Source organism: Caloenas nicobarica, chromosome 2 (assembly GCF_036013445.1).
Source record: "Caloenas nicobarica isolate bCalNic1 chromosome 2, bCalNic1.hap1, whole genome shotgun sequence".
NCBI classification, from domain to species: domain Eukaryota; kingdom Metazoa; phylum Chordata; class Aves; order Columbiformes; family Columbidae; genus Caloenas; species Caloenas nicobarica.
This window is the reverse complement of record NC_088246.1, coordinates 24,854,878-24,879,617: the sequence shown is the minus strand read 5'-3', so window position 1 is coordinate 24,879,617 and position 24,740 is coordinate 24,854,878. Positions and strand designations below refer to the sequence as shown.

General features: G+C 37.7%; 1 protein-coding gene across 2 annotated transcripts in view; it reads right to left on the bottom strand.

Moving 5' to 3' along the window:
• CDK14 (cyclin dependent kinase 14) overlaps nucleotides 1-24,740 on the bottom strand; it is a 324,587-nt gene that overhangs the window by 82,156 nt on the left and 217,691 nt on the right. For both annotated transcript variants that reach the window (XM_065629053.1, XM_065629055.1), the window contains 2 exons: nucleotides 24,404-24,467; nucleotides 10,631-10,679 (listed from right to left, as the gene is read on the bottom strand). In XM_065629053.1, coding sequence (XP_065485125.1) covers nucleotides 10,631-10,679; nucleotides 24,404-24,467 — 113 coding nt within the window. The remainder of the gene's footprint in view (nucleotides 1-10,630; nucleotides 10,680-24,403; nucleotides 24,468-24,740) is intronic.

The following is a 24,740-nucleotide window of genomic DNA, read 5'->3' as shown; positions in this document are numbered from 1 at the left end:
AAAAACATCCCTAAGGCTTCAGGCCTAGATGACAAAGGATGTTAGACCTACAGTAAGAGCAAAAACTTCATGTGGAATATGCTCAAGCATGCAAGAGCAGGGAATAGTAAGACTCTATTCAAGTCTATATTGCCTAATTAGGCAGGGCTAGGGAGAGCACCTGACCACTCAGCTACTGAGTTCCCACATTGCTCCCTGAATTATTTTGGCACATACCAACTAGTATTTTCCAAAACCACTCCTAGACACAGTTCAGGGAACAACCCATGCCAGGGACCATTCCCAAAAGGCAGCATGTACCAGCCTCCTACAAGCAGGGCCTGCAACATATTACCTTCAGTCTTATGCTAGAAAATACAGTTCTTATGGTCTGCAGCATTGGTCTTATGCTAGTCTGGAAATTTTGGATTAAAAAACTAATAGGCAACACCCCAAAAGTAACGATTGCGTTTGCAGCTGCATGGGGACCACACAAAGCCCGCAGGAGATGCATGCCCAGGTGTCACTTAGAGCAGCTGCAGCCAAGGTCTGCCACACGGCCTCAGGGCCAGAAGATAGTCCTGGCTCTGCTTTAGTTAGCAGCAGAGACATAGGCTGTACCTGACAGAAAAATGAGATTCACCAAACACTTGTCTGTCAACATCTCAGGGAAGATTCATGTCCTCATGGTTGCAGAATAAAGCTTGACTCAAGGGCACTTTAAGGATCAAATATGAAAGAAATAAAAGGAATATAACATTATTCTACAAAAGTCATAATGCTGAAGGAAGGCCAATAATAATCCAGAGCATGATTTTTTATGTCAGGGTGGTGAAATCAGTTTGAGGCACACTACTAAGAGTACACAGTAGTAAACAGAGTTTTAAGATTGCTATAGAATCTAACCAAAGAAGGCAATGCAAAAATAACGGTCCATTCTTAACTTGCAATGGTGTCAGAGAGAAAAGCATAAGTTTCATCTATTTTTAATAATTTCCTTGGATTTAATAAGCTTGTGTCTAAATAATAGCAATATTTTAAAACTATTCTGGATTCCTAAACGACAAGAAAAAAGAGCAAATATTACATTTATGAGAATGTGATAGAAGTAAAAATTGTATTTTTTCAATTTATTTTTTTGCAGTAAGATTCTGAGTTTATAAATCCAACATATAAAATTAGAGCTTTTATACATTTGTATTTCCAGCCTCCTATTTCAGCAGTGATCATAAAACAAACACAGCTGGCATCTTTATTATTTTATTCACTGAAGGGTTTAGCTGGACAAACATCACAAAAATGGTGGCTGCTTTCATTGAATTTATGATCAAATATGCTCCAGCATAAGATCAGTTGTGTAAGATCAATTATTATGAGATGTGAATAATTTAACAGAAAGTTGTCTATTTGTAAATCAGATCTTACAGATATAAATTCAATTGAGGCAGGAGACAGTGGATATACACTGTATTATACATTATATTATTTAAAAGGATGCAGGTTTTTTGTGAATCACATTAAGTAATAAATATTGTCATTTACATTTTGGTATCCAGCAAGCTGCTAAATCAGACGAAGAACATTTCAGAATTTTATTTTAAACTTCAATTAAATTTATCTTAATCAGAGAAGAACTTAACCGTTTTAGTGATGTCTTTCAAAATTACAGAATATATTTACTATAAAGGCTTAATTAAAAACAATACACAAACCACCATCACCATCAATTTATGTTATGTTTGTTTTGGTTTTTTTTCCATAGATTCTCACCAGAATCTGTTGTTAGGCATAATACCAGGAGAGTTATAATAATTTTAATGCAGAATGTGTGCCTTAGGATATGGGATTGACTCAATGCCTGAAAGAAAAAGGTCAGTTCCCTTTGGAACCACTTGCCTCTTTGCCCTCCAGCAATGACAGGTGCACCAGCCCTGTGCTGAGGCTCGTTATTCACAGGGTGTTGCTGAAGATGTGCAATCTAACATCTCCTTTTCAATGCATCAGCAAGGATTATTGTCTCCTATCTTTCCATTTTGACACTCGGGCCAAGCAGGCACCGAAATCATATACATGGTGATCTGCCTGCAGCCAGCATCTTTCACAAATGCTCAAACAAAAGCTTCAGCTTCCTAAGCTAGGTTATTTATTGAAATAAATCACTAAATTTAATTATGAAGACTGTTTGGCTAGCAAATAACTTCAAGTTTTGAAACAAATCACTGTTTTCACTTGTCTCCTACAATGCCGTGTGTTTCTGCATCACTAATTCAAACAAAGCACATGAAAAAGTAAAAATTCTTGTTTCTCTGTCCTATATGGCAGGAAAGCAGTCAGAAATCTGAAGGCAGATACGTGAAGTGCCACAGCCAGAAACAGAGGAAAGGAACAAAGTAAGATTTTCTCGACAAAATTACAATGGATTTTGGGAGACTATCACAGGAGTTTCTCACAAATGGCAATATCCAAATACCTATGATTACCATCCTACCACAGAAAAGCTGGTGGTCAAAACTATGCTGAAAAACCCACATCAAATCATCATAAAGGTCAGTGAAGTAAGTGTTTGTCTAAGGTAGAGACACTTTGTGATGTTCGTACCACTGCAGAAACCTTAACTACCGTCTGTACGTCTTTGGCTAGCGACAGGGCCAAACAGCATGGGTTTGAGGATTGGTTTAAACTATCTGCAGAGGTGACAAAACTCAGTAGCATTATTCATATTATTACACTTATTGCCTGTCTGCACCATCTTCCAAAATTAAATACGTTTCTGAGAACCTGAGAATCAAAGGAGCTGTTGAGTTAAAGAAAAATTATTCATGATACATGACAAAAAGCAGTGGAAAATATCAAGCCAGTAACGACAGTTACTTAGCACTTGGCACTTTTGAATTCCAGGCCAATTCTTAAGCTGCCCATCATTTTGGCTCTCACATTGGAAAACTCTCGCCTTTAACAGCCACGTGTAGATAATGAGAGACCCAGCAGTAAGGTCTACTTCACTTATATTACTGCCTTCACAGTATGTCTTCAATTCCTCAGACAAATATTTTTAAAACACATCTCAGAGACTCAGTTTTGTCAGCAATGTCATTATCTGGAGAGGATTTCAGCACAGAGGCAAATGGTACAGAACTCTAGCAGGAGGATAGAACTAGCAATGTGAGAATATAATGATGCGTGGTGCCTCCGATAAGAAAGTATTAGACTTTAAACCAAGAAATGAACACAGACACTATGGCAACATATGAGCAAAAGACTATCAAAAACACAATTCTGAGAAATTAATAAAAATGTTGGCATGTAGAAATTAATATGGAAAAAGAACAACAGAAAACATCTGAAAAGAGTTGATCAGTAAGTACTCAAGAAGTTAATGAAGAACATACTTTGAAAAAAAAAATCATACCTGGAAACACCAAATAAACATGTCTATCTGATATATGTCTCAATATCTTAAGGAATTCTTCGGGAATTGTAAGGACAGCAAACAAATGTAAGGCACCTTTTAAAGGTCTTTTCAGGAAGTCTACACGAAAAGAGTTGGTTCTCTTTTCTAGTTTCTTTTTACAGGCTTATTACTGTAGATAAGTTACTGTAACGTTAGCTAATTTTGCTCTGCATTCTAAAGTATTTTACTAGACTTAAAGAAATATATACACATGCTTCCTTTCTGGTTTTCAAGTAAGGAGGAGAATCCTGGAAAATATTTTGCGGGACATTGACACACAATACAGAAGCAAAATACAGACAATAGAAACAAAATACAGACAATATGGAAGCAAAATTAGTTTTAAGGAAAAATCTAAAACAAGGTGGCAACCAAAAGAAAAGGTGATTAATGAACAAGACATCAGATATATTTATTATTTTTTAAAATTGACTTAAACATTGGTGGAACAAAGCAACAAGGGATAATGCTTGATGCAGTTTCTCTGAAAAATCCTGCTCTGGGGACAAATTCCAAAGGGCTGGGATGTGATGTACTATCCCAGAGACTGAAAACTGGCTGACAAACCATAGGCAAAGGGTAATGATGAGTGGCAATGTCTTGAGTTGGAAGGGAAGTGTCCAGCTGTGTGCCACAGGGATTAGCGTTAGTCACAGTTTTATTTAACATCTTTATTAATGAACCGGACTAAGAGATACACTGCATACTGAACGAATTCTTAGATGAAACTAAATGTTGAAAACACCATAGAAGACAAAAAGATTAGACAAAGAGGCTAATAGAAATGAGAGATGCAGGCAGAAAATCTACCAACAAGACAGAGCATAGAGGACTATAACAGTTACTTCCAGGGAGAAATAACCCAAAATATGGGTAGGTTCAGGGATAATAATGCCAACAAACTCTAGTCTAAAGCCAGAAACTGAATTAGATGTTGCACAAGACAATAAAGAACATCCATGTACCTTGGGGTTGCATATTCACAGCCGTCATGGTAGGGAAATATATAGGAGGGTAACAACGTAATTTTACTAATGAAAAAAACACAGAGTTATTACCACTCTGAAAAAGAGGACAACGGCCTTTGTGGTCCTGTTTAGGAGGTTTATTAATATAACTAACTGGGCCAAGAAGATGTAACACGATACCTAAAGCTTAGCAACACTAGAGAGGGGGGATTTAGAATAAAGCAAAAATAAGCTGAATGTCAGGATAAACATTCTAGCAATTAGGTCTGTCAGGAATAATTTCCCCAAAGATTTTTAAAAGGTATAACATTTGAGCAATTTACAATTGCTCCAATTTGAAAGAAACATTCAGATAGAAATGGTAAAGAATTTTTCAACTTGGCAATAGGATAAAAAGAGAAACTCAAGATCTTTTCCAGCCATTGGCTTCAGTCAGCATCATATAATTCATTACCATAAAGCTGACAAAACCTGCAGTGCATTTCAGCTTAGCATTAACTATTCCTGAGCTGCGCTGAGAACTTTGCCTTTTGCACTTTCACAGTTGAGCCCCTTTATAGTGCCAGAAACATATAAAACGCTACTAAGTGGGAGCAATGTGCAGCAGTAGACACAAAAAAGGCACTTCAGTGTAAACAAGCAGCTTCCACCACCCTGAAATTAATTTAATAAACGCCATTAAGTAGTGAAATAAACAAAAAATCAGTGTTAGGAAAATATTTGTAAAACTTTTCGGCCTCTGCTGATGTCTCCCCCAGTGCAGACGGTCCTACTGCCTCTGCCGGCCCCCCGAGAACGCCCGGTCACAGCCCACCACTACGGCATGTGGGTGGTAAACCCGCCTGCTAGACAATGCTGGAGAAGTTTTTCTTTTTTTAAAGATAGTGTAATAAATTTACTGTCTGGTAAATGACTTCTTGTTTGTATTGCAGGTTAACAAAGTTTTTGTCGTCATATGATTCCTCAGGTCCCTCAGGCAAAGATAATGACTGATCAAGCGGTATTTATGGGAAATATGAAACAAAACGGGAAATTAAGAATGTTTTTTTCAGTACAGCAGTATCACTGCAAGTCATCAGGAGACAGAGGCAGGTTTATATGCCTCTAAATCACAAATACTTCCATAAAATATTTTCATTTTGTGTCCAGTTTCCACCTTTTCTCCCCCCAGCATTCCTGGTCGCTCCTCTAATGCAAGTGAGGGAAAAGCCCCAGTGCAACCTCAACATACACGAACTGCACACAGTTGTACACATATATCCCACCTTTTGCACAGGGATAGTTTTAAATTCTTACTGCTTAGTTTTATGCATCAGAAAGGTTTTAGCAATGACAATGCTAAGGCTTTTTGATCCTACCGTGCTTGAGAGCTTGAATATTCTTTCAGTGTCACTACAGACTGTATTACAATGAGCAATGCTGCTGAAGGGATAGGAGGTGAAGGGGACGAAAGTGATAATTAGAAGAGAGTTTTGTCTTTAGTCAAAACCCCACTAAAGCAAAGATTTTCTTAAGAACAAAAAACAAACATGAAAAATGCAAACCAAAATCCCTTCCCAAGTCTCAGCTCTAAACAGTTCCATAGTCGGTGTCATGCTTGAAATGAAATACAGGCTCAAAATACATGGACTGATCCCTATTCACTTGATTTGCTTTTTTCAGGAAGTTTTCATTGAATAACAGTTCCAAAACAGGCCAGTCCATCCTGGAATGCAATGCAACTTTTAAACAGCCTGGCCTCAGAAAGGGAGTCCTCAAGTACAGAGGCCATCTTGTTAAAGGAAGAAATCCCCAGCAGTGGGACTAGCTGAGAGAATAAAGTCTTGTTTATATAATAAATACTGCCATGTTGGGGAATTACAAAGTAGTAGTCCTATTTATGCAGAGCAAAATTTGTTTTCAACTGCACCTTTTCTTTCCAATCTAATTTCTCACAATGCAAGCCATTATGACAGAAAGATCTAAAAAAGCTTTTTATATCCTACCAAATATACACAAGGATAATTAGTTCTCTTTTGTTATTCCTCTGTAAAGGTTTATTATTGTGGAGAAGCTTTTGCAAATTGAAAGAGGTCGTATTGCATTCTGAAGGCAGAGCTGTTCTTGGGTTTTTTGTGTAGAGATAATTGAACAGAAAAGTTCAGGAAAAAAGGTGAAAATATCATTCATTATGAACTCTACAGGAAGACTGGATTACCACATCTTAATTCTTTTTAGACCAGTATTTTATAATCACATTCCACAATGTTATATCACGCAGTGTAGGTGAAGCTTCATGCTAGATAGAAGCAACTGTCAGTGCAAGTTTTGTTTCCTTATCGAGTAAATATTCTCTCTATAATCTTTCTGTAGTTTGACAATCAGTGAAGAAATTCAATTGTAAAATTTCCAAGTAACTTTATACACTACAAATGATAGTTACATTATTTCCCTCAAACACTTTCCAAAAGTAGCCGCTAATATTGACCAATTCTATTTGAAGAATTTTAGGGATCTGACATCTTACATAATGAGCCTGCTGGGTATCACTTTGTCATTACAGTCACATTCCACGCTTTTAGCTGATTTCCAGTTAGACTGGGAATTAAAGAGCCACTGGCTTGTGTCCATCATTGTTCCATTGTCTGGCTCTGCCTTTAAAATTCACATCTTGTGGAAGCTGGTGTAGTCAGGTGCAATTATTTTGCCCCCAATCTACCATCTGTGGCTTTTTGGGAGGTTTTGGGTTTGAATCTTCAGTGTCTGTTTCTTCTGCCTTACAGACATGAAGCTGGCTCTGTAGATGTTGGAAGAGTGTTCTTCTTCCTTCTAGTAACCTCTCCTTACATAAATTGAATTATAATGTACATTTTGAGGTAAGCCTCTTTGAAGACTTCTAAACCCATATTCTCAGTCTTCCAGGCCAGGGTCTCAAACGTATGAACAAGATAAATGGCCAGACTGTGCCTGAAAGACGGAACAGTAGATGGTGAAAGCTTCATTATGTTTAGAAAATTAAAGGTGTTCTCTTCCAGTTTGGGAGCACAAAATTAATTGCCGTGCTCTGTTTTACAGTTTCTATGGCTATTTCTGTGTGACAAATTCTTTAATTTCTTCATTTCTCAATCCCTCCTCTAATAAATGCAGGAACAGGGCTTCACCTCAGAGGAGTTTAAGCATACACGTTAATCCTTCCTAGAGCATAAACATTGTTCTTTAAGGTATATCTTTCAAAGGTACTAACGTGTTGAGAAGAAGTAACTCTGTAGCAAAACCAATACATCTTTAAAAACAAAAGTCTGTATGTTTTTTGTCCACATCTTAGGTCTCACTTTTATCCCAACTACCCTTGAAACAATTCTGTTTCAAATGAGACACTTTTGTGTCGTCAAGAGTCTTCAACGAATTAAATCAGGAAGTTAAAAAGGTGGGTTGTTTGGTTTTTTTTTTTTAAGATTAGAGATTACTACTTTATGCTAATAAAGAAACAAAATTTCTAGAATGAATCCGTCTATGTGTTAAGTGTTATAGCTGAATTATAAACCCTTGGGAATATGATGTCTATAACAGAAATGTTTATACACCCTTAACTACAGCTGTGCATGCAACAGTGCTCTAATACAGCCACAGACAAAGCCTTACACTAGAAAAAGAGAAAATCCCTTACATTTTAAATGTAAACGATACATAATTTTGAGGCACTAAATATTTCCCATTACAGTAGAACTGCACATGTGAAGTGCTGAACTCTATGTATTGTCATTGTTTTTGGTCTTTCAACCCCTCAATTTATGCTGAAAAATTGCAAATCCTTTATGCACAGAGCATTGAAAATGTATACATATTTTTGAAGACGTTTCTTAGAAAATGAAAACGTGCTCATTTGAATCAGCCTGTGATGTGATCATAACTTGTGTCAATTATGACGTCTCAGAGATTGAAGGCTTGTTTTAAGCAAACAGGGATTTGTTCTTTTTTCGTGTTTTACAAGAACAGAAATTTCATACAATGTTATTGAAGGAAGTATAAGATATCAAATTTTTAAATTCAAATCTATTCTTGTACTTATTCATACATAGGAGATACTGCTAGGTCTAATTGCTGTTAAAATATAGAAAAACAGTCAGTCCACACCTGCAGAATGCATGGAAGAGTGTGCCAGTACCTATTCACATTACTTACGCATATGTATGCCCCCAAGCAAATATACTTACATCGATATTAGCTTCCTTGTCCCTCTTTCCCAATCCAGATCTAATTGCCTATGTTGTAATACAATTGCTTCTTCCAAGCTTTTGGATTTCGTTAACTACTTTCAAAGAAAAGATGAACTTGCAAGTTTGTTAATTGTTAAAGGACAGAAAATAAACAATTCTAGTGACTTACTTTTTTAAATGAAAGCTGTGACTTTCAGGGAAGTACATTATTCCAAGCAGTAAGGCTGAGGTAGAGTCAAACATTGCAAGATGCTTGCAAGGATCACAAGAACTGGCAAAACTGTTTGAGATATTCACAAAAGTTAACTGTAAGTGAAGCTAATATTCCTATTGCTCCCTCTAGAGTAAATAAGAGATGGACTCTTCCATGAAAGCCACCAAATCAGGCTTCCAGTCTGAACTTTTCCATAGACTGCTGAAAGTCAATGAACTCAGGTGACACTTAATTTTTGTGAAGACCTGCACTGGCTTCAGTTCTGCAAAATGTATGTGTCTCATTGCAGGAATCAGAAAGTTACTGCTAACCATGGAGGATCCAGTAATAATGCAGAGTGAGCTACAGGGTCATGAAAGATGCCTGGCACTGCAGAAATACAGGTTCTGACTCAAAGGATGAACGTTTGATGGCATCACATCCAACAAGAAGCACCCAATTTTAACTATGAACCTGGTACATTAAGAGATTTCCCCTCAGTTAACCACAATTTCAAAAGGCTATTGTTTGTTTGGTTTTTTGTTGGGTTTTGGTTTGTTTATTTGTTTGTTTCCTTTAATGAAAAACACCCTTGTGCTTCAGTTCAAAGCATTGGACCAAATTGTGCTGGGAAGGAGCGGATGGAAAAGAAATAGTAGAATGTCAAAGCGAATATAAACCTCATCACATCTTGGGCAAGCGACCATGCTATTAATTTTAGAGGTGTTCACACACTCCATTGTTAATAAGTTAGGATTTTGAAAAAGGATTCAGACTTTTACTCTGCCAGTAACGTTTTTCCTTATAACAAGGAAGTTCCTTCACCAAAAGATTTCAACTTCAGTGGTGAACTTGGAGGAGGAGATGCTTCACTCTCCTGCTAATTTATCTTTTGAGTTCCCTGATAAACTATCAAGAAGGCAGCCTGCTGGTACCAACAATAAAGTTTGGAATGAGTATCAGAAAAAAACCAGCAATGTTGGTGCAGCAAAGGCTTAGCCCTGTTGCAAAAAATGTTGGTCAAAGGAGAGTGGAGAAAAATTCTAGCCATTTTTCTGGCAAGACCAGTTGCTGACATAGCTATTATCCTTCTCCTCCAACTCAAACTGTGTATGCTTTCTTCAAAATACAAAAGATGTTAATCACTCAATACAGTGCTGCCTAAATGTCCTATCTACAAAGATTCTTCATGTGCTAAGAAATTTTCTAGTAAACTTTGACGGATGATTGGTTAGGCATTCCCGGCTTACTACGCAACCTTTCTGGATTTTGTGCACAGTACTTTTATACTAGTGTTCATCTGATGTAAATGTGACAAATTTCAGGAAACATTAAAAGGAAAAAAAAAAAGTGGTGAATTCACATTGAGTTTTTTCAGTCACAAAAATTAAAATATACAACAGTATGGTCATCAGTTCACAGCAATGACCAGATGGACCTGGCAACAGGGGCTGATTATGTGGAAACAACACTCAAAGTTGATTAGAAATGTATTATTTAAAAGTGCCTTAATTGGTATAGTGGAAAAGAGAAAACAAGGTTCGAAACTGATGGCCCAAAGCAATAACACAGCATCTGTCAATGAGCTCGATACACTTGCCAACTGACATCCCCAAGAAGAAAATACTACACTACACGGTTTCTCCCTATTTACAGGTAACTGGTAATTCAAAAACATTCAAAACTGGCAGAAACAGGAAAGAATAATATTTCAGTAATTACACATTAATACTGCAATTAAAAAGGACAAAGCCATTTGAAATTAACTGTGATAACTTCAGCTTGGCATGAGTCATATCCTTGAAGAGTCAAGAGTAATTAAAAAAAAAAAAAAGAGACTTACTTATTCCATGCTTGCCTAAGATTTTTAGGGCTGTACTGTGTAAACCGTTCTGTAAGAAAAAGAAGAGACACATTCAATTATTTATGCTAAAACCAGGATTTTTTAAAAATATATTTATCTACTGTCAATTTTCATCATTTCATCGTTTCTGTGTAACTACTGCAGCTCAAGTCCCAGGACAGGGAAAGAAAAACAGCATAGGAGCAATTGCCATACAAACAGGGAGAGAAAAAAAACCACCACCACCAAAAAACACTGAAAAAACACAACCAACCAACTCACCCAAGCAAACAAACAAACAAAAACGAAAACCAAAGTAAAAGAAACCCCAAAATAACTACCCCAAGCCCCCAACTTGTTAAAACAAACAAACAAACCACAAAAACCTATCATGACATAAAGCTCATTTACTGTGGCATCACCAGAAATGGAAATTTTTACAATTATTATATTTCTAAAGTCGTATGTGACTGCTAGCAGAAAAAAAAAAAAAAAAGAGGCTTGAAATACAATCTTTTTTTTCTTCATCACAAATACAATTCTCTGTGATCTCACTGTCATGTTTATGTGCTTCTCAGGAGGCGTAAGAGTAAGAGGGAGTCTGTGTGAAACGCAGAGACACGAAAAACATGATGGCCACAGAAGAGCTCACTTTCTAAACAACACATATAAATAATGAGCAGAAGTAACAAGTACAATGACATCTCATTTACTCAAACTTTAAGTTCTTAAGCTCCGATATAAGTACTTTCCCTCTTATATCCAAGAAGATGCTGCCTCTGCAGTAGGACCCTAGACGCCAGAGGAAGACTCTACAAAAGCTGCTGCAGAAGTGGAGAGCCAGACCTCTTTTAGTCCCTTGAAGAGGAGCTAAGTGCCTCCTCAGAGGAATAAAATGCAATCCAGCTGAAGAATATAACAACATTTTCCATTAAGCCTCATCACACTGAAATTCTACCACATACACTGGTACTCACCCTGGTCAGCCACCCTAGTGTGATGGCATTAGTTGCTGTGAAGAAGTCCTAAACTTACAAAGTACTCCATAAAATCTCAAAAATCAATTTTACTTTCTCTCCACCCATAAGCAGGACATTTAATAGACACACTGTACAGTTAAAACAGAATTTTTATATATTAATATATATCTATATATATATTTATATATAATTATATATATATAAAAATATATGCATACACACATATGCATGCATCATGTTGGAAGTGGTTATGTTCAAATTCCTGTATTCATATACTTCATTTATGTCAGTTCTAAAGTTGTTATATATGTCATACGTAGTCAGTTCTAAAGATGTAATGATTATGCAAAAACTATGGCATATAAAAAATCCTAGCATCAACGTGGATGATCTTGCTTCTCACACTTTTTTTTTCTTTTTTTTAAAATTTTTATTTCCGTTGTCTAAAATGATCTAGGCAGAAACTTCAACTCTCAATGACATCGCTATCAGAAGTTTTGGTAAGTGGTAGACCTGCAAACTGCATCTGAGGGCCTCCTCACATTTGCAAATTTTGTTGCTTTAACCATACTGATGCAGTTAAAACAATGAAATTGTGAAATCGCTCCCTCTTAGATATGTATGACAAGTGTATTGGAAACTGGAAGCTTCATGACTATAACTAGTTTTAGCACCAATATAAATTGTCAATATCACTTTTGTAATATTGTGTCTAAATTTACTCAAAAAACTTTCTTAGCAAAACCCCTAAATGCTAGCGACATAATCATACTGTTAAAAGCTTTTACATGTAGATAAACATACGAAGCAAAAGTTTGTAAAGTTTTTTGTTCGGTTGGTTGGTTGGTTTTTTGTGGTGTTTTGTTGGTGTTTTTGTTTGATTTTTTTTCCTGTATTATCAACAAAAAGTTTCTGCACTATTTGACTATTGCAGACGATCATTAAAATAGCACCTAGTTGACTTCCCTGTGTTTTTTTCACTATAAGATTAAGATGTTTAGCTAAGAAAAGAGATGACTCTCAGCAACTCTCAGACGTGCCACCATTACGCAGTTCTTAACAAACTAAAATTATTAGGTTGAGTTTTTATGAACTATGCTATACAGTGTTATAAATCTTAATTTGTTGTTAGGACTAGGGTATTGTAAGAAATAAATTACAGGTCATGTGGTACATTTTACTGACAGAAAATATATTGCTCTATAAATATATCTACCCAAATAAAATATTTTATTGCCAATTTTGTGCATATTTCTTAACACATTTCAGCTCATTTCAGATATGTCTTATGGTTGAAAATGCTACCATATTATTTAATGTGTGCTTGAGAAACATTTAGATTGAATGCCACGCTACTGACATTATCCTAAATTTTGTAAAGTAGAAGCTCTACAGTATTTTCCAATTACTGGTAAAGACAGTTATCCCAGGCACTTAGCAGCTTGGATACTATGAAGAGGAAAAGCAATTTAAACCATTGAGGTAGTTCTTTTCTCTATTTTCTGTTAAGTCTCAATAACACAATGAGTGCAGAACAGAAGGGTTAAAGAGGGGGAAAAAAAGCAGCTGCTGGGTATATTCTCACTGAGAGCCACAAATGAAGAGATTTCCTTACAATTTTCTGTGTTCACGTACTACAACAAAATAGCTCATCACACCAGAGGCATCCAGATTAAAACTATAGGAAGTGACAATTTTTTTAAAGCTCTATTCTACATTGCATGCAATGCATCTACTACAGCTGTGCCGATGCCCCAAGGCAGGTCTTTAAATCAAACAGGCAAAGTAGTCAGGATCATTATTAGATGCAGCCGTGGTTCAGTACTAGTAATGTGGCACTGCAGTTAGCGCCTGTGATTATGTTTCAATATCCAATAGCACAAATAAAAACTCAATACTGGAGTGCATGTTCTGCTGTAACTAGTTCAAGCATCCTATTGGCATTGAGAGCGTGACCCAAACTTCAGAAGGAGAGGATCGTTACAATTCAAATTGTATCTGTGGTTTACTAATTCAGCTTCTCCAGAGGAAGCACCTCACTCGTGAATTTCAGCTTACAAATGTGAATTAAAAACATATGCACAAGCAGATAACTATAAAAAAATGGAAGAAAATAAAGATTTTTCTATACTTTATAAGTAAATAGTCCAACCATAACACTGTGCATTCATTTATGACAAAGGACTGAAAAATAAGATGCAGCTAGACAGAGCTGTGTGGCAACGAGTCTGAGCTACACATGGAACTTAGCTAATAAAGTGCAGATTTGCACATTAATCTATTTTGGTGCAGAAAAGTGCTGTGTGGAAAGAGAACTGAACTGACTCGAAGTATTGCTGAAAAGCTAACCTAGACCTGGGGACAGAGAGATTTTGATTTTATCTGTCATTCTGCAATATGTTTTGGTAAGATATAGAGCTGGTTCAAACTGGCACAGCAGCACTGACTTCAACATAGCTACATCCACTTAAAACAGTTGAGAAGGATCATATACAACATATTTTCTTGACTGGGCTGTCAGAGGTTCTCTTGCTATGCTAGATGAGTTTTTACTGAAAAAGTGATACACTGGAACCAGTTATGTAAATACTGTCATAAGGGACATGCATAAGCAAAATGAACAAACTTAACAAAGGGATCTTCCTTCTTTACTCCGTCTGCTGCTCATCTCTAAACCTCTTTTTAAACAAGTATCTTAGACTCCACATTTATCAGGCAAGGCGAGGGAAAACTAGGGGGAAAACACGGATAGGGTGAAAACCTGTGTATGGAGAGGCAAATGTTAGTCCTGTATCCTTAATTTCAAACTCCATTTATATGCTGTGTGACTGCAAATTGTGTTTCTCCTAACCATTGGTATCAACTCTTCCCCCCCTTCTCCAAGCAGATTAGAGGCTTCTTAAATTCTTTATAAGGAAAGAAATGGCATATTGATAAAATACAGCTCACATTTTTCTAAACAATTTTGTGGTCAACCAGTCTTGTTAACTTTCATGGACAGTATAACTAGATGAAACTACTGTGGTAATTAAGCCCAGCCTTGTGTATATGACAGCTCTTAGTACTTTCTTGAATTAATCCTTCTTTAGAGAATAAAAACCAGAATAACAAAACCAGCTGATTTTGATTTCAGAGCTGCCACAACAGAGAAGCTACAAAAATCTTGTCCTTAAGCTTGTCCATCATGATCCACTTTTTTAAGTCCAGAACTGTGAAAACACAATATTACATACCTATGAACACCAATCTTGCATTCACAACACAGGCCAAAAAGAGGTAGCTTAACCTCCCAACATTTATCTGAGGATCTCCTGCTGGAGAGATCTTCCTGCTCCTGGAAGAACTGGAATCCAGTCTCACAATTATATCCCCAAGTTTGCCTCTAAGTTACTTTTCAGAGTGAATGACTCTCACACAGTTGTATAAATGCCTCTGTACTAGATGGGAATACAACTAAATCTAAAGCTACACATACGTGTTTCCAACCAACTGCATGAAATTGCCTTTTGTGATACTTTCAAGCTTATAGCTTTGGTTTTGTTTTTGAGATGCTCCTATTGATTCCACCATAAAAAATGGTAATATCGGCCAGTAGGTCTTGTGTGTGTGATCCTAGAAGTACTGTGGAATTACCATGAATGCTCCCCCAAAAAAGAAATACTTGTCTGACATATATTATGCAAGGCAGCAGCACAGGCAAACCAAATCTTGGCCCAACCTTGTGGAAGCAAGCCCGTGTAGCGAAAGCTTACTACCCCTCACTCAGAACAGAAAGGCAAACAGGCACATGCGAGAATTTCATGCAGACGCTCACATCGCCACCCACCCACCCTCCAGCACATGGAAACCACTGTCAGGAACGTGAGTCAGACTGTCTCGCTGAGGCAGCTGCTCACTCTCTGAGATTAAAGACCCCTGAAAATACATTTACACATCAAGACGTGCTCTCAGATGTATTTTGAACTCTTATAGTTCAAATTGTGAGCATATATACTAGAGTTCAAGTCTTTTCAGATTATTCTTATTTAATGTGCTTATTTTGAATAAAAACACTGGAAGACCAACACAGTAAACTCATCCGAAATGTAAAGTAAAAAGTGTTATTTTAATTTCCTCTATGCAAACACTTAAATATTTGCAAATCTTTTGGCAACAAATTGCAGTAACAAAATTTGATCCTCTGCATTTTTATCCCAAATATACAGTCATCATCCTCACGTCTCACTGTTAAAGAACTGGCTTTTCACAAGGGTGCTGTGTTTCACTAGTCAAAGGTGATTTTTGCTTACGTGAAACAAAAGATAGAAGAGATTTTTGGTTTTGTTTAAGTCCCACAGCACCTGAAAGTGTTTATAATTTGCTTCTTAGAAGACCAAGTTAGCCAAATTTAATTAATTGCTGTGTAACGAAATCCCCACATAGGACAGCCTAAATGAGAGCAAACACACAGTACTCATATTCCTTACTGTAAAGAAGTACTGATTGCATGATCTTTCCGTAGCATACCATTTACTCTTAAGATTTTAAAAGCGTATAGAAATGGAGTAGGCTAATATATGACATCCACAGCTCTGGCAGCCCAGCCTCGGAGCCATGACCTGCTGTTCTGCTGGGCACTGCCCACCACCCGCTCAGATGCTGGGGGTTCCGCTACACAAACATTCTTCCTGCAGTAAATGGATTTGACTTGCTCTTTGCTTCAGACCTTGCAGCACAACTTAATGCCTCTTGTGCCAAGGAAGTTTTTGCGACTGTGTCCCACAAAAAGGAGCATCCATGAAGCTGCTGGAATGACATCTGCAAGATGGAAGCAGAGTGAGCAGCCAGAGGGAAGAAAGGGAGAAAATTTCTTGAGTTCAGTGATTTGACAAGATGGATGCATCAAAAAAAAATGTTCTTAAAACAACTGCTCACAAACTGTACTCAGCTTGAAGGGTTGGGGGGAAAAAAAAGCCCCACAACTGTGCCAAAAATCTCATCCATTACACCCAGCTGGATTAAGGGGTCTTAGAAACGGCAGTATTCCTATTTCTTGTAGAAATAGACAGTATTTCTATTTCTTTCTATTTCTTTCTTATTTGCTTTAGACAAGGGCTCTACAGCAACACTGTTCTATACGCGTACTTGCTCCCATGCCCACATCTAAACCTACATGCTCTCCACTGCAAACATCATTATCTGCCTGATAAACACGTTCCATCTGACAGCCCTGCATCAAGGGCAGGTTCAAACAGCAGTGAATTTCAGCAGAACTCACTAGTGAGCTTATTAGCAGACCACTGAAGGAACTACTGGTCTGCTGTGAGAATTGAAAAGACAAGCACTTGCATTTTAAGTAACATAAAACAAGATGAGGGGGTTTTCTCTTTTATCAGTCAGAAAAGCACATGAACTATTATACCTTTGCCACAGTTGCCTTGAAAAGACCTAGAATAGGCAAGAAAAGCTATGTAAGGAATTAGAAGCAGACTACATTTTGATTTTTTAGCTCCTTTTTAGCACTATTGATAATCAGCTGCTAGTCTAAACCAAAGAACTTAAAATGCAGTTTGACTTCAAGGCATTTTTTATGTTGTTAATCAAAACATGCTGGCTAATATGCATTTCTTGATTAATGTTCTTCTCTATTTAAAACCAAATGTGATTAGCTTAAATGCAAATATTTAAACATCACCATAATTAATATTTTGAAAAGTCTAATGCATGATGTCTTTAAATGGGTTTTCTTTACATTTAAATTAAAAATCTAAAGTGGCTAACTGTACTGTGATATGTAAGACCCATGCTATTTTTATTAAGAGATTCAATCCTAAAAATATTTAAATTATGTTAGCTAAAGATATAAAGACAAGCATCCATGCTGACAATGAAAATTTTTGAGAACCATTTGCAGTCCTAATGTGCAATTAGAGTTTTTATTGAAGTCCAATCACAGCTGGAGTTTTATCACAACCATGAGGTAGGGTTTGCTTTTGTATGCCAAATGCCTTGAGAAAAATTACTTCCATTTCCCACCCTCTATCCCTATCTCCTCTCCTTACTCCCAAAAGCACCTGCTTTAGCAGAGCACAGGCTGTGTAAAGAGGAAGGATAAATGCTATTTTCTAGATTCTCTACTGAGCATGGATAAAAAATGTAATTCTAATAGTCAGCATTGTCTAAAGCACTGGGCTTTTATAGTAAATATCTCCACCTTTTAGCAGTGCCCTCCCTGGCTCCTTTGCATATATAGTAGTTACTTCAATTTTTCAGTTTCATGCAATTTTCTCTAAAGAATGGTGAAAACTTTGACAACTCTGCTTCCTTTGGGTTGTGGATACCAGAGACTTGAGGAAACACTGACTGTTACAATTCTGCCAAAACTAAAGAAGAGGGGGAGAAATTTGAAATTAATTCTCTTTTATTGATCCCTCTCTTTACTTCAAGCAGTCAAATTCCTGAAGACTACAGTAAGTTAAATGTACTTGGCACTGTTGTCTGGCTGAGACACTATCACTGTCCATGTCCATACTTCTGCAGCAACCTTCCTCCTCCATCCTCCAATATAAGTGCAAGGCATACTTCTTACTGGAAACAGTCCCCAGCCCACACTAACTCCCAAACTATACCCAGGAATTAATTATTTGGAAGTGCTAGTTGTCATGAGATAAAGGCATGGCAAAGACTGCTCCAACAATTTAACAGCAGAGACTCCCACATCGCCTGGGAACATTCACTGGCATTAGTGTAGATGTAAATAAACAAGATATTGCTTCAGTGTGTAACAAATTGTTGACAGACTTTGGTGAAACGCTATAGGAAAAACTGTTACGAAAGTTTGAAAAGCCATATGTCCTCACATACAGTATTTCCATGGGTTTATGGCAAAGGAGTTTATTCTCTCAGCTCAGCCCTACTCCAAATGAAGACTTGATCCTTTGAAAAAACCTGGCTATCAATCAGCTGTTAAGATGTAGGTAGACAGATCATATTTCTAAACCAAATCTATATTTATCGATCACCTGGGAAGCAAAGCAGAATTCCTGAGTCAGAACACCAGCTCTGCAGTGGTTTCATTAATCACAGACTTGAGATTTTTTAATAAATCCATGAAGTATCTGTCAATCTCTGGCAGACTCTGTGTTATGCACTATTTCCTATGAATGCTGTTTTCTCTCTCTGGCTTCTTTCTGTCTTCTGCTTTCACCTTGAGGAGAATTTCTTTTTCCTAACTCTTTTCATTCTGACTTTAAGGATTCTCTTTTAAAAAACAGTACTCAGTAGATGTTTCCACTGTCTCATGAAGGCACCTTTCAGGTATATTACTTCATATTATATCTGATCATCTCTTGAACACAGCAAGGTTCAGGCTTCCACATCATCAGCCCAAGATTAAATATTTAACTTTCTTTCACCTAGAAACAGTATTGTAAGGAAACTAAGGCACAGTGAACATTACAAAGCATTCTCATGTTTTCTCTACCTTCCTAACAAGTTACTACTTCTCCTCAACCTCTCCATCTCTTCACGGCCACCAACACCTCATTTACCTTCTGTTGTGACCAAATCTTACCTTCTACCACTTTGCCCACTGACAGTACCTTCTGATAAATCTTTGTTTAACTTCCCAGGATGGAAGTTACACAATGTTCATCCCAAACACTGACTGAGAATGTAGGAAGAATGAAGACTTAAGTGTAGATATTGATATGAAAGGCTTATCTTGCTTGATTATTTGGACAGGACTCTGAATCCAGACAAAATGGCTGGAGGAGAAAGGAAAACTCCAGACTAAGAAAAATAGGAGATTTAATGACAGTAGAGAGAATAATACACAAAAATCAGGAAGACTCAGACACAAATCTGTTAAGGAAGCAGCTTCTTTTGGAATACTGCTTCATCTCCACTCATGCAGATGTGATGGTAGATGCCTATTTTCATTTTGGTCTTGGAGACATCAGTATGGTGATACTACCAGTGGTTGGATCTGTTTTAGTGCAGCAAATCTACATATTTCTTAAAGTATTGTAACAAAAGAATAAATAGTGAAAACATGTTCTCCAAGTCACGTGTCAGAGGGTCACGTTCATCACTTACAGTGTCTCTGTCCAATAAACTGTAAAATGAGGCTTCCAAGCTGGATGAAACCTCGAGATTTTATTGAAACAACAACTAATGCTTTGTCATAATTTCCTCAAACTGACTTCCTCTTTAAGAACAGATTATTTACTTCCACGGTGATTCTGAATGGCTGGGTTACTTTGGCAATACGTATCGGAAGACCCACTCAAGATTGTAGCAGTTATAACAGTTACAAAATGCATCATAGGGGTAACCTGAAGTTGCTGAAATACTTCTAGAGTATTTCAGAATTTTCAGATGGATTATTTAGTTCATCCTTACGTAATTTACTAAGCAGGACGTGTGTGTCTGTGTACATAAACTGAGAGGACCGAGGCTGAGGCACACTGAAAACTCAAAGACCAGGTCAACTTTCAGCTTTAATCATCTCCCGGATTACTTAGAGTATTTGTAAAATGGAAACTAATCGAAGATCTTAAAGCAGGCAGATAAAATATAAGTTGTGTTCTAACTTTCTAAATGGCAAAACAAATTACAACGATTTTATTTTTGGGTGTTAAAACTCCTGAGGTTAGGGGTTTAGATGATGTACAGCCACCCACAGCCAGCCTCAGGAACACATTTCTTATTCAGCCTCAGAAACATTCCGGCATATTAAGATGTCAGAGATCGTCGTTGTTTATGCACCAGTTGCTTTCCATAACAATCAGACACTTAGCCACACTAATGGAGAAGAGACTAATGCCACCTTTTTCATACATGTTTTTCTTAGTAAACTGTGATTGACTCTCTGCAGCAAAGGACTGTGCCCTACCAAATCACAGCATGAAAATTAGTTATTTAAGTCTGTATGCAAACATGAAATCCAATGACTTTTCGTTTCTACTCTTAACATTCTTCTCAACTTTACAGGCATTTAATGTGCCCAGCTTTTTTTGAACTACAGTAGCTACTTATTACTGATACCTTCTGTTCAAGTTCCATTGTTTTACACAACTCACTTTACAGCATCAAAGCCTTGCCTGAGTGGATTTGATATCTGCATCACCAGTGCTCTCTGTACTTCTCAATTTAGCACTCTTACTGTTTGCAGTTATCGGTCTTAAAACTCACAAAGATACATAAAGCCCAGGAGTTACTTAACCCCATATCATCTATATTTAAATGCAGTGATTTCACAAATCTTAAGGAATAATAGAATTGGTTCAGATTTGGCAAGACATTTCATGTTCCCTCCTGCATTCTTCTGCTAAGGAAAGAAAAATACTAAGTCATCTTAGATGTATTATTAAAGCAATAATCTTGGTTTTTGCTCCAAATATGTCAGTCAGATGAGTGTTTCAGTCCCATACACTGAGGAAATTTTCTCTAGGGCTTAACAACAATCTCAGACCAACAGGGCATGGCTGGCTGAGCATCTGTGGAAGGGGACAATGCAGCCTTGCCATAGCCAGAAAACTTTTGTGCACAGAATGGCATGAAGGAAAGCAGGTTTTTAAGAAGCAAAAGAGAACTTGGTATCCATGACCAAACAGCTCCTATGACCCTAATGGCATGAGTAAATAGTTTAACTCCAGCCCAATCCACAGGTCAGAGCACTTTGTACAGAGCATGCTTTAGATGGTGGTACCCTAGTATGACCCTAGAAGTGATGTGTTTTGCTGCTCTAATAATTCCACACTTCACCAGCATAAAGTCCAATTACTCAGTTTTGGGGTATGTCAGCCAAGTTTTGGTTGTGCAATTAGATTATGCTTTCTATTGCTGTAATTTCTAAAATCAGCAAATAAGGAACAGTAAAACAAACAAGCAAAAAATCCTTTTACCAAATCCACGAAGGATATGGGGTGGTACAAAAGGAGTGCAGAACATAGTATGTGTACAGAAGAGGGCTGTTTTCTTTGGAGTGTTCTCAGACCTCCACAGTGTACAGGAATTAAGGAGCTCAGGACTTTGCATTAACAGGCCCTAGAAAGAGTAAATAATTGCCAACAAGAATAGTAATTACTCTGACTTGCAAATTCACATACTTCACAGATGTGGAAAGGATCTGAGAGAACAAAGACCATACCAGGCAGAAATGGTGGAAATACTGAGTGACCATTTTCTGTCTTGGGGGCATCTTTCCTCCTGTCCCAGTTCTGCATTTGTATAAATACTATGTATTCGTAGCTGCCAACATCCATAGTCTGGGATGGAGAAAATGAAAGCAAGTCTAACACAATGCCTGTATAAAAATTAGATTTAATGAAGTGCCTACTGTGGATTTATTTCCTGATGTTCTTCTGTGGTAATAAACCCCCATCCCTTAAAACACTTGGAAGTCAAACAGAAAAATGAAACCAGGAAATTTCTTGGCTGCCATCTACTGTTCAAAACTTTTCTGTATCACACAGAAGAATAAAAACAAGAACCCAAAGACCACTTACTGTCATCTCCAGGTTTTCTCCTCCTCTTTACTATTCTTGGCTAAAAAACAATGTCTTTGGACTGCTGTTAATCCCCACTATATTTCTGTAGGGATTCTGTGTATATGCTCACCTTGTAATCGGTAGCAAGAATGAGAAACACAAAAGCTTGTAAATGTAATAACGCACTGATTTAAGGAAGAAAACTGTAGTATTCTTGGTATTTCAGTGAAAAACTGTGCTTGTTAAAAAAGTTCTACTAATTCACAGACAGTAATGTAGAGAGATTTCACCATATAGCAATAAGACAGAACTAGGACAGAGACCAAAAAGCAATGTGCAAGAAAGCTGTCTGCTTTCCCCTTTCTTGAAGTTTTGTGTTACTATCATGGTAAGTCCCAAAATATATTTGTTTATCTCTCTTATTCTGAGAGCTGCCTAGATCTCTCTGTCCTTTTCAACTCCTCTGCCCCATCTCTTGCCTCTTTGCTGCCCAAAAGAAGCGCTTATTATCTTGCAGATTTGACTAACATGACAGGCTGGAATTAAAATAGGATCACAGAACCACAGAATGTTAGGGATTGGAAGGGACCTCAAAAGATCATCTAGCCCAATCCCCTCACAGGAGCAGGAACACCTAGATGAGGTTACACAGCAATGTGTCTGGGTGGGTTTTGAATGTCTCCAGAGAAGGAGACTCCACAACCTCCCTGGGCAGCCTGTTCCAGTGTTGTGTCACCCTCACTGAGAAGAAGTTTCTTCTCATATTTAAGTGGAACCTCCTGTGTTCCAGTTTGTACCCATTGCCCCTTGTCCTATCCATCCTCATGACACCCATCCCTTACATATTTATAAACATTAATGAGGTCACCCCTCAGTCTCCTCTTCTCCAAGCTCAAGAGCCCCAGCTCCCTCAGCCTTTCCTCATAAGGGAGATGCTCCACTCCCTTCATCATCTTTGTTGCCCTGCACTGGACTCTCTCCAGCAGTTCCCTGTCCTTCTTGAACTGAGGGGCCCAGAACTGAACACAATATTCCAGATGTGGTCTCACCAGGGCAGAGTAGAGGGGGAGGAGAACCTCTCTCGACCTACTAACCACCCCCCTTCTAATCCACCCCAGGATGCCATTGGCCTTCCTGGCCACAAGGGCACAGTGCTGGCTCATGGTCATCCTGCTGCCCACCAGGACCCCCAGGTCCCTTTCCTCTACACTGCTCTTTAACAGGTCGTTCCCCAACTTATACCGGAACCTGAAATGGATGCCAGGTTGACACAGTTTATGACAAAAGCTGGAGGGACTATCATCTGCAATAAAGGTGATCCAGTTACTGAGAGATCTTGGGCCTGCAAGGACAAAAACATCTGAAATTGGTTTCCTGGGTCAACTTTGTCACTCCCAGACTTTAGTCATACAGTTATAAACTGAAGACTCATCCTAGTAAAATATACTGGGAGACAATTAAGTGCTTCATCTGAACACATCTAGTGACCTTTGCTGTCTAGTCCAAACCCCTCACAGCAGGTCCAACAAGTTCAGGCTGCTCAGGCCCTGTTTGGTCAGGTATTGAACAGGATGGAGATGTCAAACGTCTCTGGACAGCCAATTCCAGTATTTCACACTGCATCAGCCAATGTGTCTCCTACTCATTCACCTGCTCGGTATGTTTAAAAAACAGTGTTTCTAAGATCCCCACTCAAAAGTTCACAAGATTATATAAATATATTCACATATTATATAAATACACATACTTACATATATAGCATAATGAAGCTGACCACATACTTATAGTCTCTAGAGAACAAACTGCTTCCTCTTACACAAAGGTATCAGATGGTGAAACAGCTTTTCAAGAATGGTCGTAGAATATGACAATTTCAAGCACAACGCACATTAAAAAATTGAACCTTTGTAGAAAGGTACTAAGAGATGATCTAGTAGTAATTTCACCTTTCACAAAGTCTTTTCTCTACTCTTTAGTTTCCTTTAGCGCTCCACAAAGTTCAGAGTGGTCTGCAGAAAAGTGATACTGACCAGAAATCAACCTATCAGCAATCTGAAAGGTACAAGACTCAGTGGCTGAGGAATGCAAACAGGTCAGGGTTCATACTGTAATAAACAGGTGAAAATGCAAAGGAAAGCAAAAGAAAGCAAATAAATTAAAAGAAAAACAACCACCCTGAGCACAATAAAAAATCTGCAGCTAGAAAAAAGTGCGTTATGGTTCAAGTACTGTGTACCAGGTCATTTTGAAGCTTGTGGGCAGGAGTGTAATTGTCTGTGTCCTGCATTTCCGGGAAGAGAATTTGAATGAACTTGACCTACCTGGTTTGAAATGGGGTAAAGAGTGGACTCCAGGCCACGTATCTTCATTTGGTGTTCCAAGTACCTGTGCATAAAATTTAAAAAAAAATAAATAAAACAAAAAAAAATTAAAAAACCACACATTGCATTAATGGAAAAGACATAGCATTGCATAAAGCTACTCCTCCGAAGAGCTCAATGTTCCTTACAATCTAAACTTTAAATAGGCTTAATTATTGGGGGAAGTGATGGAGGAAGAAAGTACAAAAAGTTAGATGATTACCAGTGGAACAGCAAAGCACATAATGGTGCTGTGTTCCTGTCAGGTTGCTTATTTAACCAATATATGTTAAAGCTA